Source organism: Pan troglodytes, chromosome 12, assembly GCF_028858775.2.
Source record: "Pan troglodytes isolate AG18354 chromosome 12, NHGRI_mPanTro3-v2.0_pri, whole genome shotgun sequence".
Taxonomy (NCBI): domain Eukaryota; kingdom Metazoa; phylum Chordata; class Mammalia; order Primates; family Hominidae; genus Pan; species Pan troglodytes.
In genome coordinates this window covers 118,991,361-119,010,184 of record NC_072410.2, presented here as the reverse complement: position 1 = coordinate 119,010,184, position 18,824 = coordinate 118,991,361, and the positions used below count along the sequence as shown (strand labels likewise).

Here is an 18,824-nt window from a genome sequence, read left to right as displayed (position 1 = left end):
GCACAAGTTTTCATTCCATTCAAAAGTAGACTCCAATATGTTTTTGTCAGTGTGAATAAAGGAATAATAAATAGCTTATCACCTGATTGAAATTCAGACTAAGAAAGAACCATCAAGATCCTGTAGCCAATCTACCCGTCTCCTTTGCACTTTCTCTTCAGATAGGTGGTCCCGCTGCTTCATTCTTCCTTGAAGCAACCTTTGTGTTTGTAGGAGAGTGTTGGGTGCTCTGAGATTGTTGATAACATAGAACTAAAGCCGCTCGAGGCCATACACAGTGAAGCTGGCTGCTCTGCCACTCTTCCTATCAAAGCTTCGTTTCCATTAGGGCAGATCCATCTTGTATTTGAAGAGAGCTTTTATGTTCCGCTTGAGTCTTCTCTTCTCCAAACCAAGTCAAACACCCGAGTCCCTCCAATATTAGGCATATGGCCTGATTTGTAGTCATTTTCTTCACATTTATTTAAATGCCTCTGATGGTGTGGCCCCAGCACTGAGCGCAGGGCTCAAGGTGAGAGTGAGCCATGCAGTTTCTCTCCCCCAATGTCTAGTGTATACCTCCCTATACTGCACTTCCCCAGGGGACGTTGGAGATGGCAGGAGTGCTTTTATTAATTTCCAATGGCTACTGTGGCAAATTACCATGAATTTAGTGGCTTAAAACAGCACAAGGTTATGATTTACAGTTCTGTAGGTCAGAAATTCAACACGGGTCTCATTGGGCTAAAGCCAAGTTGCTGGCTTGGCTGCATTCCTTTCTGGAGGCTCTGGGGAGAATCTGTTTCTTTGCCTTTTCCAGCCTCTGTAGGCCATCCACATCCTTTGGCTTGTGGGCCCTTCCTCTGTCTTCAAAGGCAGTAACCCTGCATCCCTCTGAGCATTCTTTTGCCATCACGTTGCCCTCTGGCTCTTCTCTTCTGTCTTCCTTGTCCACTTTTAAGGATCCTTGTGGTTATGTTGGGCACTCTGGATGATCCAGTATACTCGCCCTCTTTATTAGCAGCCTTAATTTCACTGCAACCTGATTCCCCTTTGCCATGCACCCTAACATAGTCACAGGTTCTGGGCTTAGGATGTCATCATCTTTGGGGGCCGTTATTCTGCCTACCTTACCCACTGAGTCTTATATGTGCTAAGCTTCTGTATCTTGTAGTCACATAAATTGAGGTTTTGGACACAAGTAGGTCTTTCATTTGCGTCTGACACATTTTGTCCTACACGTTTTGTGTGCTGTGTGCCATATACCATTTCCATTGCCATTGTGTCAGCCTTTCAGGGCTCAGAGCTTGTCTTTCAAAATATTGGCTCACCTTTTAAGCCTCATTTTATGAGCATGTCTACCATAAGGTCCTTTGGAAGTGTACCCAAACTGAGACTATGTATTGATTATCAGCTCAATTTAGAAATGTTACTGCAGCCAAAAGATGAACATAAAGCTTATCCAGCCATGTAGGAGGTCTAGCTTACTTAAATACTTCTTTATCATTAGGACTAATGAAAATAAATGAAATGTATATTGAAGGTTTTAATAAAAAGAAACATAGTAAGTTGCAGAAGAGAACTGAGGTTAGATGTTCAGAAGCCCTTTCCTATCATAAGGCATCATTGCTTGGCTGTAGTCCATTAGCTTTAAGGAGTAGAGATAAGTAGCAGTCTTCTCTATCTTTTCAGGGTTTGCTCCTATGTGACAACACTGATTTTGAGTACAGAATGTTTGAAAGAGTCTGATCTCTCTTTATTTTCTATTTGTTTTTAAAATAGTCTTTATGTTTCGGAGCAGTTTTAGTTTTATAGCAAAATTGAGCAAAAAGTACAGAGATTTCCTGTTTACTCCCCCTCCTGCCCCCCCACCTCCATCCCTGGCCCAAGCCTCCTCTGCTGTCAGCATCTCCTACCAGAGTGGTACATTTGTTACAACTGATGAACCAACACTGACCCCTCACATCATCATCACCTGAGTCCGCAGTTCACATTAGGGCTCTCTCCTGGTGTTCCACATTCTACAAGTTTGGACAAATGTATAATGACATGCATTCCCCATTATAGTGTCGTGCAGAGTAGCTTCACTCTCCTAAAAATCCCGTGTCCCCCCATCCACTCCCTTGTACCCTACAAACCTGTTGTAATCACTTTACAATGGCTCTCTTTACTACCTCCATGGTTTTGCCGGTTCCAGAATGTCATAGAGTTGGAATCATACAGTGTGTACCTTTCAGACTGTAAACGCTTAGCTGGGACTTCCTCCAGACATCTTTCTGCTCCACATGTCTTTATTGTCTTTGCCTGCTCAGGGTCTGTGGGAGGAAATGCAGAGATCACCTGGGAGGTCACGTGCATTGCACATGAGGGAACTGAGGTTGGCATCATTGTGAGCTCACTCAGTTTTCCATGAAGATCTGTAACTTAACCTAGTATTTAAGATTCCCATTCCAGTGCTCTGTCAACATGTCAAAGGGCTATTAAGCAAGTGACTAGTTGGCAGAGATGGGGGAGGGAGCAATCTATAAATTGGTGAATAACTTGGGCAGAATGAAAAGAGTCTGGCCCTGGGGAACATCAAATGTCCATCAAGTGGGATGGAGTGAGGATGGCTGAGGAAGGGAGGGAGCATCACATATTATGTGCTGGGAACAGTGCTGAGCATCGTATTCATATTCTTTCTTTTTATCCTCATGTGAGGATTGCTGTTGAAATGGTAGGTATTAGTTTTCTAAATTTGAACTAAGAGAGACTCAGAGAGGTAAATTACTTTCCCATGGCCACATAACTAGAAAGTAGGTTTTAAATTCAGATTTGTCTTGCTCCAAAGCTTCCATTATTCCCATAAATACACGAGTTTGCCTTCCCAGAGGCAATGGAAGTGCTTCTCCACTTGCCATGTAATCCATCTGTGACACCAGCCACTCTAAGGCTCACACAGGCATGATTTGGGTTGAATTTTTAAAATCTTTCTAAGAAATGCGGGGCGTTCCCTTACTTTTAAGAATGTGTGAAGAGGACAGCCAAGCCCACTCGTGGTGTTCTTGAGTCTCTTTCTCTTTTTTGAATTATTAAAGCAACTTTTATTTATTGCTAAGGAGATTTGAGGTGGTTTGCAATAAAAATAGAGATAAAAGAACATGGAAATCCTTTAAAAGAAGAATACAAATATAAACAGCAAGCAATAAATTCGAAAGTCAGAGAGAGGGAAAATCAGGGCATTTGTGTGAAATAAATGACATCAGGCGACATCCTGGAGGAAGTGTTCAGATGGGAGCATGACTCTCACTTCCCGTGGAAATCTCTAGTTCCCTGCGGCATTTCTGTTCCGTATCTGTCTCTAGGTTTAACCATTTTTGAATATTTGAGTTTCTACTTGGTGAAAAGAAGTAACAGTGAACTAGATGTCTGAAACCATCGAGGTTTTAGTCCCACTAAGATTAATACACAGTGAAACTGTGCAGGTCATTGATGTGAGGCCTTGAGTCTCATTTTTTATATTAAAATAAAAGGTAAGGACAAGATCCTTTTTTTTTTCGAGACAGCATCTGACTCTGTCACCCAGGCTGGAGTGCAGTGGCACCATCATTGCTCATTGCAGCATCAAACTCCTGGGCTCAAGTGATCCTCCTACCTTAGCCTCCTAAGCAGCTGGGACTACAGGTGCACACCACCATGGCTGGCTAATTTTTGTTATTTTTGTAGAGACAGGGTCTTGCTATGTTGCCCAGGCTGATCTCGAACTCCTGGCGTCACATGATCCTTTTACCTTGACCTCCCAAAGTGCTGGGGTTACAGGAATAAGCCACTGTGGCCAGCCAAAATCATTGATTTTTAGTATTTGAAAGAAACCATCAGAAAACATTATGGTAGGGAAATCTAACCAGCGCCACCCACCTGTGGTCAAGGATAATTTCACCAGTGATGAATTAATGTAGATGTAATATAACTCTTGGTATGATGCAGGCACTTTATCTCTGTGGAACTGTCCCCCTCCAGTCATAATTCCAGTCTGTTTATGACACGATATCAGCTATACCCAAATTGAAGGACATTTTACAAAATACCCAACCAGTACTCCTTGAAAATATCAAGGCCATGAAAAATAAGGGAAGACTGAGAAGCTGTCACAGTTTGGAGGTAACTAGGAGACATAGTAACCAAATGCAGCATGCTGTCCTGGACTGGATCCTGGGGCAGCAAACACACGTTATTTCGGGGGAAATCCAAATAAAGTCTGTTAAATAGTATTAACAGTTAAATAGTATCACACAAATGCTAATTTTGGTTTTGATAAAGTACCATGATTTTGTAAGGTGTTAGCATCAGGGGAAGCTGCTTAAAGAGTACACTGGTCGGCGGGGCGCAGTGGCTCACGCCTGTAATCCCAGCACTTTCGGAGGCCGAGGTGGGTGGACCACAAGGTCAGGAGATCGAGACCATCCTGGCTAACAGGGTGAAACCCTGTCTTGACTAAAAATACACAAAATTAGCTGGGCTTGATGGCGGGCGCTTGTAGTCCCAGCTACTCAGGAGGCTGAGGCAGGAGAATGGCATGAACCTGGGAGGCGGAGCTTGCAGTGAGCCGAGATCGAGCCACTGCACTCCAGCCCGGGCGACAGAGTGAGACTCCGTCTCAAAAAAAAAAAAAAAGAGTACACTAGTCTTCTCTGTACTATCTTTGCAACTATCTTGTAATACTGTACTATCTTATAAATCTAAAATTATTTCAAAATAAAATGTTAAAAGAAGCACCAGAACTCCTTTTTCCCCAAGTGGAATATAATTAAGGACCTGCCGTCTACAGAGCAGAGGAAAAAGGAATTGTTTGGTTGGAATCTTTCAGCCTTCCTTTCCGTCTCTTTGGGGCCCTCCTGCTGGACCCCTGAGACGCCTCTGAGGAACATGAGGGCACCATGGAGCACAGTAGGAACACAAGTACACTGGCCAATCTCTTAAGGGCCTCTTCAGGTGAAAACGGTATTCGGAGTTTTGCTAAATCTGCTAAGGAGTGGCGTTAGAGCAATCAGAGAACTCAGTCAATCGAGTTGAATTTTGCTGATCAGGCAAAGTGAGAGCTGAGAACCGGCTTGTATTTGGCCAAATGGAAGTCATTCATAGCCTAACAACAGATGTTTCCTGTAGAAAGATGAGCATGAGCCTGATAGGAGCTGATCCAAAGAATGGAAGTAGTGGGAATGGAGACGCCAGGCACAGGGGACACTCGGAGGGAACTTGGCCGTAGGGGAGCACACACTGGGGCAGTGGCTATAGGTGCACATGGTCAAGGCTAGGTTCTTTCTGGGGGTGGGGGGCACATGGCGAAGGCTGGGTTCTTTTAGGAGGGGGCCCATGGTGAAGGCTGGGTTCTTTTTGAGGAGTCGTGGCTATTACAGCACGTCTGTTCTCATCTAAAGGGGAAGAAACTGAGGATACAGTATCAAGAGAGGCGATAACTGCTGGGTGGACCTGCCTCAGCCGGCCAGCCGTGTGGAGTCCGTGCGTGGTGGGAGGGTTGGTCCTATGCAGGAACAGGACAGCCCCTCCGGAGTAGCACAGGAGAGGGCAGAGGATGCGGACACAGATCCCGGGAGGTGAGGAAGTGTGGGGTAGGGCCTGTGGACGTCTTTTCTGAGTGCTTTTATTTTCATACACAGAGGCAGGGCCATGAACTATGAGTGTGGAGTGGGGAGGTGGAGCTTTAAAGAAAAAGGAAACAAGAAATAGTTACTTGGAAGAGTGAGCTACTGAAAGAACTGGAGAAATAACCTGGGGTTATGTCGTGGCACTAAGGAGCCCTTGAAGGTGGTGATCGCGAGTGGAAGGCGTGTCCGGGGCAGGCAGTGGCTCCAGAGTTGGTAAAAGAGGATGTGGACAAGTCAGGGGTGGGAGGGTGAAATGGTGGCAGGGCTGGTGGCATAGAGGTGCTGATGAGGTAGGAGAATTGGAGCGGGCCATTAGAGGGAGAGGGCTGTAAAGACGGGAGGGTGGAATGAGGTGGGTCAGAATTCCTGGTAATCACAGGGTCTAGGGTGTGGTCTGTGGTAAGGAGCAGGATCATCAGATATGATGAGGCCAAGGCACTGAGAAACCACAATTAGAAGGTTTGTATTGAGTAACTGTTGTGGTCCCCAAGGATCATGACACAGAGAGAGAGAGAGAGAGAGAGAGACACCAAACGCCAAAGGCTGACATGGGCTAAGAGTAGGAGGTGTGGCCTGGAGCTCAGTAGAAAACTACTCAGAAGAAAGGGGGATGGATGGTACAATCTGATGACAGGAACTTCAAAGAGGCTGAAGCGTTTTAGGGAGGAGGATGGGGTAAAGATCTGGAGACAGTGGTGGGTGCAAGAAGGGCCCCTACCCACTTCCGTGGCTGGTGGTTCAAGCGTGTGGAAGAGCAAGACATCATTTGAGAGGGTACTGTGGGGCTGTGTCCTCAGGAGAGTCACACTCTGACGTATGTCTTAGAAGTCTGAAAAACATGTATGCCTTTTGAACCAGCTATCCACTTCTAGAAGTTTGTCCCAAGGCTACAAAATTAGAACTAAGTTCTTATTCCCTATTGCTAGACTTATTTAGGTTGCAACTTATATCAAATGGTGGGTTTATGATTTATATTTATTTTTGTTTTTTGGTTTTGCTCTGTTTTTCAGATTTTCTATGATGAGCATGTTTGAATACAGAAAATAAAATTATTTTTATATTTTAAGAATAAAAAAACTATAGTGGTTGCAAGAGAGATTATTAGGTTAACCTGTTAATCTAGGGCCACAGGGGGACAGGAAAGCCTTCAAGCCACCATCAGAGATTTTGTGAATTCAAACTACTTTTTGATGTAACTTGCAGTTCCCTGTAAGGACTTGGTAAGGTCTTTGCTGATTTATTTAAAAACGTTCTAGCCCACAGAGAAATCAGTTGCCTAGGTAATAGTTACCAAATACAGAAATTAAATGCTATCTATCTCCGGGTTTCTAACTTTTCACAAACTAATTATACCTTCAACCAAAACATTGGATTTATTTTCACAAATTTGAGCCTGACATCTTAATTCATAACTAGCAGCTGCTGGGGCTTCTGGCAGCTACAAAAATAAATGAAAATAAAAACTAGGTTTTAAACCGAGTATTGAATACGGTACTTACATAATATTCAATCACATAATACCTTAAAATGTACAATTGAGGAAATTCTTTGTGGAGAAAGGCAGTGGTTTTTCTGACCTCATCCAGCTGTTATCGTAAGTCTGGTTCTTGGTGGCCTCTGACCTCACACGATTGTAATCAAAACCAGCCTGCTCTTGAAACTCTTCATTCCTGTTCGTTTTTCCCTCTGCTCCAATTTTCAGATTTCCCCAGCTGCTGCTGTTGGCAGTTTAATCTCTCCAACCAGCTCTTCTGACGGCTTCTCGAATTCCTCCTTCCCCGGCTGTCAGCTCCCGCATCTGCTCCCACACGTCTTTTTCATCTCACTCGCCAAAATGTCAGGGCTGCAGAACAGCCTCAGTCTCATTATTTGGCTACTGAGTTCAGTTAACTGAAGTGCTTATTAGCAAAAGATTTCTATGTTAATTATGCCGATAGAAACTTTGACACACAGATACACTTATGGGCATATATCTAGACTAGAACAAATCTTTTCCTGCTAAGTTGCTGAATTGGCAGAGAAGCCCGTGGACTTCGCAGTACCTGAAATCAAGGCAGAATTGTCGGAGAAGATGTTCAATGGGGCAGATCTGTGGAAAAGTTTTATTGCATTTATTTATATTATATTCGTGCGGATTTGTGTGTTTTATCTTGCGAGTGTTGATGTAAGTGTACATTTTTAGTTTTGGTATTTTTCATTTTAGACTGAGTATTCTACTTTTACTGCTATTTACTATCGAGATTTTACAAAGCAGCTGCTGTGTAAGCCGAGCTGGTTTGCATTTGCTGGTTGTTTGCAGAGAACACCCAGCACCTGCATTTTACTGGTCACCTGGAAAGACCCTGTCACCTCCTAAATCTCATATAGAGCAGAGGAAATGCCACTGCATGCAGCTCGCTGCCCGCTGTGAACTCCTATGAGGAAGAAGGGAAAGAAAACGTAGTTCAAGTAAAATATGCTTTTCGGCGGGGGTTGGGGGAAGAAAAATAAGATCAAGATTCTGCCAGTGCCCTGTCATTTCAGAAGGTACAATTTGCATAATGTTGGCATGGCTTTCTGTGTAATAAAAGCATAGTTGTATTTTTTACTGAAATCGGCCCTAAATGCTCTCTAAACTAGTCAAAATGGTTACTTTCCAGTAATTCTTTTATCCATACATCTTACATTAAAATACCATGGTTTTACACATTTTGGTCAGCTTACTAATGTCTGGATTTTTGTTTGTTTCTTTGTTTCTGGTATCTCTCAAGGACCTCAGCAAGAGTAAAAAAGTGGTTCTGTTTCCTGGTAAGAGAACCTATGACCAGTGCTCACTCACGGACACCTCTGTGTGATGTAGGGCACGGTGCGGGTGGCCGCTCTGCGAGTTTCGCAGTGAGTGTCCGCCGCGAGGCCCCGTGATTCACTACCTAGTAGGGGGTGTCACCAAGCTTCCCACTGACAGGCAGCCTTCCCCACGTGCTCATGTGGACTTTGAGTAAACCATGCTCTCATGACTATGCATGGAGCCCTCTAAACCGTCTTGCATATGGCAGGTTCCAGGTCAGCTGACAAATGAAGATTTTTGGCGTACCGTACGGTGGCACAATCTGTCAGTCAACGATGCGGTTTTGGCAGATTTTCCATTGTTCAATTATTTTAATCTTTCACTGCATTTATTCTTATAATATTTTGTAAAGAAAAGCTCGTGAAACTTGTGATAAGAAGTACGAGTTTCAGACGGGAGGCTTTAGACACACATGAGTATCCTTAGGGGAGACATTTTCAGCCACACTCAGGTGCCTGGTGGGTTGCAGGTTGAGTTCTGAAAGAAAACCAACAGAGCACACAGACGCACTGCAAGGAACGTCTCGTAGATGATTGCATTTAAAAGGCAAGGTGAACACAGAAGTTTTTGAAAATGCATTTTACACAGCACAAATATTATTTTATATTAATATTTTATATCATTTTATATTACATAATATATAAATATTCATATACATACATTTTAATATCTTAAATCTATTTTTAATTCTGCACATTCTAATTTTATGTGATTTTGGGAGTGCTTATGTGTGGGACTAGCAGACTGCTGGTTCATTCATTATTTATTTTTTATTCTTTTATTTATCAAACGTTTTCTGAGTTTCTTTCATGTGCCAGGCTGAGCTGGGCACTTCAGAAACAAAGATGAGTAAACGCAATCCCTGCCCTCTAGTCGGGGAGACAGACTTGATGCAGAGAATCATGCCCAGGTGCAGGAGGGTGCTAAGTTAGCACGCGGCGTGAGCAGCCGGGCAGGTCTTCCTGTGGGATTAGCAGAGGGTCACTTCGCCCTCAGAGCACTCAACCCCTGCCTTTTGCTTGGCACATAGTCATACATCACTGTGTGACAGTCTTTATATTTTCTTCTATAACCCCCGCTTTTTTTTTCTGTTTAAGCTTTTATGTGATGATGAGTATCATATCATGTATGTGTCCATTTTTTCCATTCAAAATGTGCTTTCATTGTCATGTCATCTTAATCCTACAGTTCCTAAAGATCCATATTTTTACCCCTATTTTCAAAGAGAGTTTGAAACCCAGAAGGGAAGGTGCCTTGTTCAAGATGAATCTGCAAGTGGACGGAGGCAGCAGGACTCATGTGCTATTAATCATTTTTTAAAAATAGACAATATGGAACTGCTGACCTTGGGCCAAGTGCTGTCCGGAATGTGGAGGGAATCCATTGGAATGAGACTCAGTTTTGTTTTTCTCGAGAAGCTCATGTGTATTGGGGTTTGGGCACAGATCTATGGACAAGAAAGTCTCATAAGAGAGATAAGTGTTAAAATAGAGGTGTGTACTGGATGCCCTGGAAATATACCACAGAGAGAACGATTGACTGTCTCGGCCTGGGAGGGAGGCTGCGGTGATTTATAGAACGTGTTATAAAGGAGAGGACTGCGAAAATGAATTGGGAAGGGCTTGTAGGAATTTGCCAACTTGACAGGGTGAGGAAGGGGGTGGTGGGCAGAGGGGTCAGCTTAGTCAAGTGCATGGAAGAGTGAGGGTGCATTGGGGGAGTGCAACTAGTTTGGGGCAGTTGGAGCAAAAAGTGAATGTGCCTGAGGAAGGAATAGTATGTGAGGAAGATGGAGATACAGACAAGGTTCAGCTTTTAAGGTCCATCAGTGAGAAGAGGCAAGGCTAATTTGCAGTAAAAAAAAAAAATCAATTCCAAATCTCAGTGGCTTTACACAATAAATCCTTATTTCTTGATCACAGCAGCCTACTGTGGATTGGAGGCTTTCCTGGGTGGCTCTCCTCCACACGGTGACTCAGGGATCCTTGATTTTGTCATGCTGCTGTCCTCAACACATGGTCTCTGAGTTTGCAACAGGAGGAGAAGGAAAGACACAGGAAGCCACATTAGATACCCAGCCATCTCAGCCCAGAAGGGACACATCACATTTCACATTCCTTTGGTCTGAACTAGCTGCCTGGCCCCGTTTAGCTGTTCTCTGTCTGGTAACACAGTCTCGGGCAGCTCCACATCTTTGGTGGTCACCTGGCCATTGTCGCCATGCCCTCATCTGTCAACGTAAGGATTTTGGTCTTTATCCTGTAGGTAATGCTAAAGCAGGGAGATGATGTGATCAAATTTATGTTTCTAAGAAGTGGCTGTGATAGCAGGGGGAGAAGGGAAAGGGATGAGAGTATTATGTGTGTGCATCGTATTCTCTCTTTCAGGTGTGGAGTCCTGGACCCAGGCAGGGGTGGGACCCAGGGACCCAGACAGGAAGTGACAGATTCCTGGGAGTGGACAAAATGGACCGCACTGGGCCACAAAGTGGATATGGGTGGCGAGAATGAAATTGGAGTTGAGGTTTCTGGTTTGGGTCTACGCGTTACTTCTGAAAACAAGGGGATGAGCAGGTTTTGGGGAAGGCAGTGTGTGAATGTGCCGAGTTCTCCACGTCAGCTGAGCGACCTGGCCCCTCTCAGGCTCTGCAAGGCTTCTCGCTGAAGACCTCTTTTCAAGTGTTATTTCAAATGGTTTTGTTTTCAGTTTTCAGGAGCATCTTTTTAATTTCCTCTGCCAAATGGCATTCATCCCCATAGGAAAGGTAATGTTAGCATCGGGAGATGTAGTTTGGCCGGTGAAAGGTTGATTGCTATGGGGTATTCTTCCTGAGCTCCAAAAGTTGGTTCTCATGTGTTGGGGTCTACTGTGAAGGGCATGGCCTCTGGATTCTCCTACACTCTGATTTCTTTCTTTTTCATTTTACTAAAAATGCCTTTTCTGTTTCACTGACTCAGAAAGAGCAAGAATCTTCCCTGTGACTTTTCAATTTTTAAATGACTAATGGAATGTGTCTGTGTAATTAGCATTTGGTAACACACCTTTGATTCTAGCTTCTCTGATGGTATCTCATCATATTTTATGCTTGTTTGAGATAATGCATGCAAAAGCACATTGCACATGTAATACCCTATGTGAAAAGTATTTTTGTTAGTATTATCACTGTCACTACTAAGTCAATGATATAGCAGCAATCTTTGTCTTTTTATGATTTATTTCAGTTCATTTAGGTGGCTACTAGATTTATTGGTGATTTTGTTTTATCTTATTTACTGAAAACAAGAAAAAGAATCATATGACATTCTAGAGGAAGAAAATACACCTGTACTACTAGAAACCCCAGTAGAAATAGAAGCCCACAGAGAACCACCGATGGGACAATCACAAGAAAAATCGTCACTAAGACAAGAAGAACAAACACCTGAGGAACAAGAGTCCTCTGAGCAGCCATGCCTGGGACAGCCACACCGAAAGCAGCCACTTGAGATGCCAGAGCCCCCACACAGCCATGCCTGGGACGGGACTGGAACTCATGTTTTTCTTTCCCTCCTTCCTTCCTTTCTCCCTCCCTCCTCATCCTCTTCTCCCTCCTCATCCTCCTACTTCTTCTTCGTCATCTTCTTCCTTCTTCTTTCTTCCCCACCCCCGTCCTCCTGTTCTTCCCTCTTCTTCTCTCCTCCCCACTCTCCCTCCCCCGCTCCCTTCTCCTCCTCCTTTTCATCCTCCTCCTCCTTTTTCTTGTGACAGGGTCTCACTCTGTCGCTCAGGCTGGAGTGCAGTGCCACAATGACAGTCTCAAGCATCCTCCCACCTCAGCCTCCCGTGTAGCTGAGACTACAGGCATGAGCCACCACGTCTGGCTACTTTTATTTTTTTTGGAGAGAGAGGGAGTCTTACTATGTTGCCCAGGCTTCTCCTTTTATAAAATTTGATTTCAGGTCTATTATAGTACTCTATCTTCCTTAGTATAGAATTGTTGTATGAATCAAATGGAATTAAACACTCTGAACATTTTACTAGAGGTAAAGGAGATTCATTTTACTTAATGGATACATAATTTAAAAAATTTAAAATGTTGCCTCTAGATGATGTTCACATTTTGGGGCTTAGTTTTAGAGTGGTCTTGGTACTAGGAGGATGGCTTAAATAGCTCTTCAAGAGACTTATTCAGCACCACGTTTGAACCAAACGGTCCAGATTCAAACATTGCTATAGACTCAGCACATTCAAGGCTGGTTGGTCAGGATGGGGGCTGTGGAGTGAGAAGGGGGAGAAGTTGAAGGAAGGGGCAGAGGAATGTGAAGCATTGTTTTAGATGAACTGAAATGGAGTGGCCACCAGCACTGCACAAAAGCTAACTTTGAAATCAGTGTTCCAGGTTTCCTGCAGCGGTTCTGCACGGCGGCATATTGCCGTTGGGTGTGCCGAGAGGACCTGTGTGTGCTGCAGGTCCCAGGTCCCACCCCACCCCTCCCAGGAACAACGCCCAGAATCCAGAATCCAACAGAAATGCAAGCTCCTGAGAGAACCAGAAACAAACTGTGGCCAGATCACAGCTTGAAGATGTTTTCTGTTAACCTGCTTTTCTATGTCTTCCAGATGGCCCGGGAGTAGAAACCTGTAGATTAACAAAACCACCTTTATTATTACCTGAAGTCCACTTTTCTTCAACCATGGGGCTTCCATGTCACATATGGACATTTTAACAGCAAGAAAATCACATGTGGGGTGAAACTAAAGCCCCACACAGTGGTGTCTTCTCGAAAGCCAAAGACGAGGTTTCATAATTGAGCTCCATGTTCTTCTTATTCCCTTTCTCGGTGATATTTCTTTTTAGTAAACATTTTAAAGAATGAAACGTGGTTCTTTATCATTAAGCCCCCAAAAGATCATTCAGAAAATGAGAAGAATTTGAAAAAACGTGTGTATATTTTCCCCTCATGATATTTTTTTCCTGGAATGTGTATGGGAAGGTATCTCATTTATATGTAACTTGGAGGTTGTCACAAAAGCAGGTACTGATAACCTTTGCTATGTAAAGTTCAAAGTATAAAAATGTTTTACCTTCTGAATAACTAGTTCAAAGTGAAAAGGAAAAAAATCCAGGGTTCGCTGGTGACATGGTTTGGCTGTATGTCCTCACTCAAATCTCATGTCGAATTGTAATCCCCATGTGTTGGAGGTGGGGGCCGGTGGGAGGCGATTGAATCATGGGGGTGGTCTTCCCCCTTGCTGTTCTCGTGATAGTGAATGAGTGCTCCCGAGATCCAGTTGTTTAAAAGTGTGTAGCACTTCCCCCTTCACTCTCTCTCTCCTGCTCTGCCATGTGAAAAAGATTCTTGCTTCCCCTTCGCCCTTCTGCTATGATTGTAAGTTTCCTGAGGCCTCCCAAGCCATGACTCCTATACAGCTTGCAGAACTGTGAGCCAATTAAACCTCTTTTCTTCATAAATTACCCAGTCTCAGGTAGTTCATTATAGCAGTGTGAGAACAGACTAATACAGCTGGGAAAAGGATTTTATTAACTTATTTACTTATTTTTATGAAGGCAAAAAATAGTACCCATGTGGCTTCATTAGATTATGTGTGTGTGTGTGCGTGTGTGTGTGTGTGTATGTACACATGGCCTAATATATATATATATCCCTCCCAGGGACACACACACATATATAATCTACCAGTCTGGGGAGATTTAACAGTCTTTAGCAAAGATTTTCATTTCAGCAAATTATGTGTGCTTTCAATTTGCTGTTTGTCTTAGGAATTTGAAGATTGTTTTGCTGAGACACACATATAGCTTTTAGCTCTCTATTTTGTTTGTGTTCTAGTCATATTGAAAGATGGTGTAGATTGTTTACCTTTATGTTTTGGTAAAAATTTATGTGCTATCAACAAGTTTAAACGTTCACAATAGAAACTTAAATGTCTTCATCTCCAAGGCACTGAACATTGTCATATTAAAAGCTTAAATATATTTACTGTTATATTTATTGTTACAATAGTTTTAACTATTGGCGGCAGGATCAATAGTTTCAACTTATATTTTTGCTGATGCTTCAAAGTGTTTTAAAAGTTGGTCTGCCTTACAATTTATTTTTATTTAACTCCAAGTGTTAACTCTAGCTTGTACTGAAACTTATATGGACTTTTGAAAATAGCCAGATTTTATGTATTGTGTGGACCCATTTCCAAAATCTTTAAAGACTTTCAATAGCTTACAACCTGTGTTCATATATTCTAAATCCAACTAGTCTTTTATAAAAAGTTGAATGGGAGCTTTTTTCTCCCGTAAAGTAATTTTATTTGTTGGGATTGTTCAGGATTGCTGTGTTAATTCCCAAAACCTCCATCAGTAATGCTGCAGCCCCGACACAAGTTGGAATTTCTTCTTTAAGCACACCGAAGTGGCTTAAGATCTCAAGCACTTGAAAATGCTGGAAGGCTTTTAGGAATGTTTCTGTAACTTTAAAATGTATCAATCCCCTTTTGTTTCTCTTTTAATAGGATAGTTAAAATTGGCGCATGTTTGTGGGAAAGAGATTGTTAAAATGGGAAAGTCCTTTTGTCTTCTAAAAGCCAGCCTGTGGAGCAGGTTTGAATGCTGTTGCATGTATTCCTGCTCTGGTCAGCCTACCACGTGCTCACTAACAAAAACTTGCAGAGAATTAACTTTCTTTTGAGTTGCAAAAACACTAAGAACCATGGACACAATATTTCTCCCCAGTGCAGCTCATTTGCTGTTTTCTTCAATTTAATGAACGTCTCTACATAGTGCCTGTATCTGAAAGCACTGCTGTGTCACTTTACTGATTTCATCAAAATCATACAGATTCCACTCTGCACCGAGGAGTTGGTGGGTAAGAAACCAACTTGCACCTTTGGGTTTATACTTGAGCCTGCATTTGCAATAGTTAGCACATTTTATGAGTCATTTTCTTTTTCATCAACCTTTTATTTTTCATGGAAAGGCAGTTTAAAATATGGGAAGTCTTACTACCACATTAGCCTCTTACAAGATGACCACTGGAAAGATTTCCCACAGAAAGTGAGGCTGCAGAGTGCCTGGTTTTCCAACACGATTATGTCTGGAATCTGTTACCTTCCTCCTTTCAGTTGCCTGATATGTTTGCTAGGTGCTTTCAATTCAATTATTATCAGATAATTATTTCAATCAGATATTATTTCAATTCAATTATCAACATATAATTTTCAATTATCTGTTAATTGAGTGAATAGAAATGGAATAAGATGTAAAGCTATGTTGGTAAAAATTAAACTTTTAACTAATTATTTCATAAATTATTTCAATATTTTAGTGCCCACCAGCAGGCCATGTATGAAAAATGTAATTGTATTTTAAGAATTAACTTGATGGCTAAATTAGAGAAGGTTGGTGAAAGTCACAAATAAACTTTTTTCTTGTAATTTTGTATTCAGAACAATGAATGGTTTATTTTTACTGGTTGTTCACTTTTTGAAACTATAATTTGAATCAATGATCTGATTGATGTGTGCCTCTGCAGTGCCCCTTGGAGTATTCTGTTTGTCCCTCAAAAGAAGAAAATGATGAACAAGACGTATAATAGCTCTGTGTTCACAGAATTCATATTCTAGAAGGAGAGAGAAAAGGTAGGTGGGTCTTAGGAACAGTGCAGTCCAGTTCCCTCTTGGCTTAGTTCTCAATGGGATTAAATAATCAGTCTCACTCTAGTTTATCAGAAAAGGGAGACTCCTCCCTGGAGGAAGATATCATTGTCTTAAATACAATGCCTTGCATTCAATAAAAGATTATTAGGTATGATGAGACACAGGAATACATAACTAAAAATCAAGAGACTAAACAGACAAGAGAAACACAGGTGAGGCAGCAATCACACAGGTGTACAGATGTTAGCAAAAAGATTTTAAAATGACAATAATATGTTCAGGAAGATAGAAGACTTTCACTGAAGAAGGAGGATCTGCAAAAAAGGATCAAGAAGAAATTTTAGGACAGACACATATGATATCTGAAGATAATTATAAATGGAGGTGACAACATGCCAAACACAGAAGAAAACAAGATTAGTAAACTGGTGAACAATCAATAGAAAATATCCAAACTGACCACAGAAAGAGAAAAGAAAAACAGAAAACACCCAAGTGAATATAAGGTATGTGTGGACATCGTGAAAAGACTTAATATAGATAAAATTGGAGCCCCAGAAGGAGAGAAGAGAGAAAATGTGGCAGAAGAACAAATAAAACTTTGGGAGAAATTATCCTATGAATGTAGCAGGGAGATGGGGCAGCAGCTGGACCAAGATATGGGATCTCAGGATAGGGTTTTCAATTTCCCTTTGCTTCCTCTTTCATCTTCTTTCTGTCTTCTCTCAATGATTGATACTAGAACATGTTGTAGGCAATTATTAGAATGATATGCCACAGAGTGAGATTTTCTATTCTTAAGAAAGCCACAGGGACAGGATATAAGAAAATGTGGAGGGAGGGCTGTATGGACACTTGGTACTACTGCTGTTTGAACAGGACAGAATGAGATCTTGATACTGATGCAGGCACAATCATAGGTTAGATGGTGGTAGTCTCTCTGGTTGCTTTCACATTTTCAAATGAAGCATACAGTCATGTCAGCAACTGAGAGTGAGAGAGGATGTAACAAATTTTAAGAGCAAATGGCATGCAATAAAAGGTTAAGTAAACTTATAAGAAAAATGGACAATGATGAGTGCCAATTTAAAAGTTATAGCTTGAGATTTTGTTACTGGAAAGTGATCCTGATCCAGACCCCAACAGAGAGTTTTTGGATCTTGCACAAGAAAGAATTCAGGACCAGTCCACAGTGCAAAGTGAAAGTAAGTTTACTAAGAAAGTAAAGGAATAAAAGAATGGCTACTCATAGCCCTTGGGGCTGCTGATTGCCCATTTTTATTGTTATTTCTTGATTATATGCTATTAACAAGGGGTGGATTATTCATGCCTCCCCCTTTTAGACCATATAGGCTAACTTCTTGATGTTGCCATGGCATTTGTAAACTATCATGGTGCTGGTGGGAGTGTAGCAATGAGGACGATCAGAGGTCACTCTCATTGCCATCTTGGTTTTGGTGGGTTTTGGCCAGCTTCTTTACTGAAACCTGTTTTATCAACAAGGTCTTTGTGACCTATATCTTGTGCCAACCTCTGATCTCATCCTGTAACTTAGAATGCCTAACCATCTGGGAATGCAGCCCAGTAGGTCTCAGCCTCATTTTACTCAACCCCTATTCAAGATGGAGTTGCTCTTGTTTGAATGCCTCTGACAATTTGAAAAGAAAAAATGGAAGGGAAAATAAGGATGATAAATTCATCAAGTTGGAAACTGAGAGAGCATTCTTTGAGACAAAGTTGGCAATCTTAGAGGACAGCTTAGGGAGGCATGAAAGAGAGTATGTGATATTTTCAGATTTCAGGAAATATTTTAATAATGAAGGCTAGGGTTGATAGTTATAAAATTGCTTTTAAAATATAAGACTAGGAGAAAGATTGTAAGTTGCTATTATATCAGGAAAAATGATGGGGCCTAATGAAGTACAACATGAAGAGAAAGAAAGTTTAAGGGGATAATATGGATTATTTCTTTAAAGGGGTTCTTGAGTGAAGAGCCTCTGGGAGGACACTCCTTGAAGCCACTGGCATGGAGTCAGTAGTAAGTACTGTTGGACATCATCTTTTAAAGACTTAGGATTATATCAAGTTAGATTTGAGAGGACCGAGACACTAAGAATAGAATACTTCAAGTATTATTCCATGAACTGAAGATGATACAATATTTTAGGCAGGGCATCAGATTTAGCATTTGCCCTTGGAAAATATGCATGGATAGTTTATAGACTTAGGGTTCTAAGGAAAAGTACAGACAGCAAGAGAGCTACTGAAAGAGAGGCAGGCAGGATAATGATAGATTAAGTCTCACCTGGGGTAAAGGGAGGCTTGGTGAGCCAATATTTCCTGGTGGAATTACACAACATCAGAGTTGAGAAGGCACAAAGTGTGTTTGAATAATAGATGCCTTGGCAGGATCAAAACTCATCAATTTTACATGTCTTACTGTGGGAGATCTCATAAGGCAAAAACTATAGAAGAATGTCAAAAAACAAATATCTGTGTCAGAAAAAAAAGGGAACCAAAGAAGGCACCCTGATCTGACAGTGTCAGAACCTACTTGGAGCACACAAGAGAAAGTGAGAAAGTAAGTAAGTAAAGAGGGGTATTTGAAATGTTTGCTGAGCCTTCCAAGCTGAGCAGCAGAAACCAGAAAGAAAAGAAACAACAGAAACATATTTCCCTTTTACAGAAAAAAGTATGGGAAAAGAAACTATTTTTGCTACCATAAA

At 41.8% G+C, this 18,824-nt stretch overlaps 1 protein-coding gene across 2 annotated transcripts in view; it reads left to right on the top strand.

Annotated features, from left to right (window-relative positions):
- The window catches only part of DCDC2C (doublecortin domain containing 2C), a 139,375-nt gene extending 126,069 nt beyond the window's left edge, over positions 1-13,306 (top strand). Inside the window, exon 11 of one of the 2 annotated variants that reach the window (XM_525678.8) lies at positions 13,051-13,306. In XM_525678.8, coding sequence (XP_525678.5) covers positions 13,051-13,065 — 15 coding nt within the window. In that variant the 3' untranslated portion in view covers positions 13,066-13,306. The remainder of the gene's footprint in view (positions 1-13,050) is intronic. The other variant, XM_016946397.3, reaches the window with a different exon arrangement.
- The last annotated feature ends 5,518 nt before the right edge of the window (positions 13,307-18,824 follow it).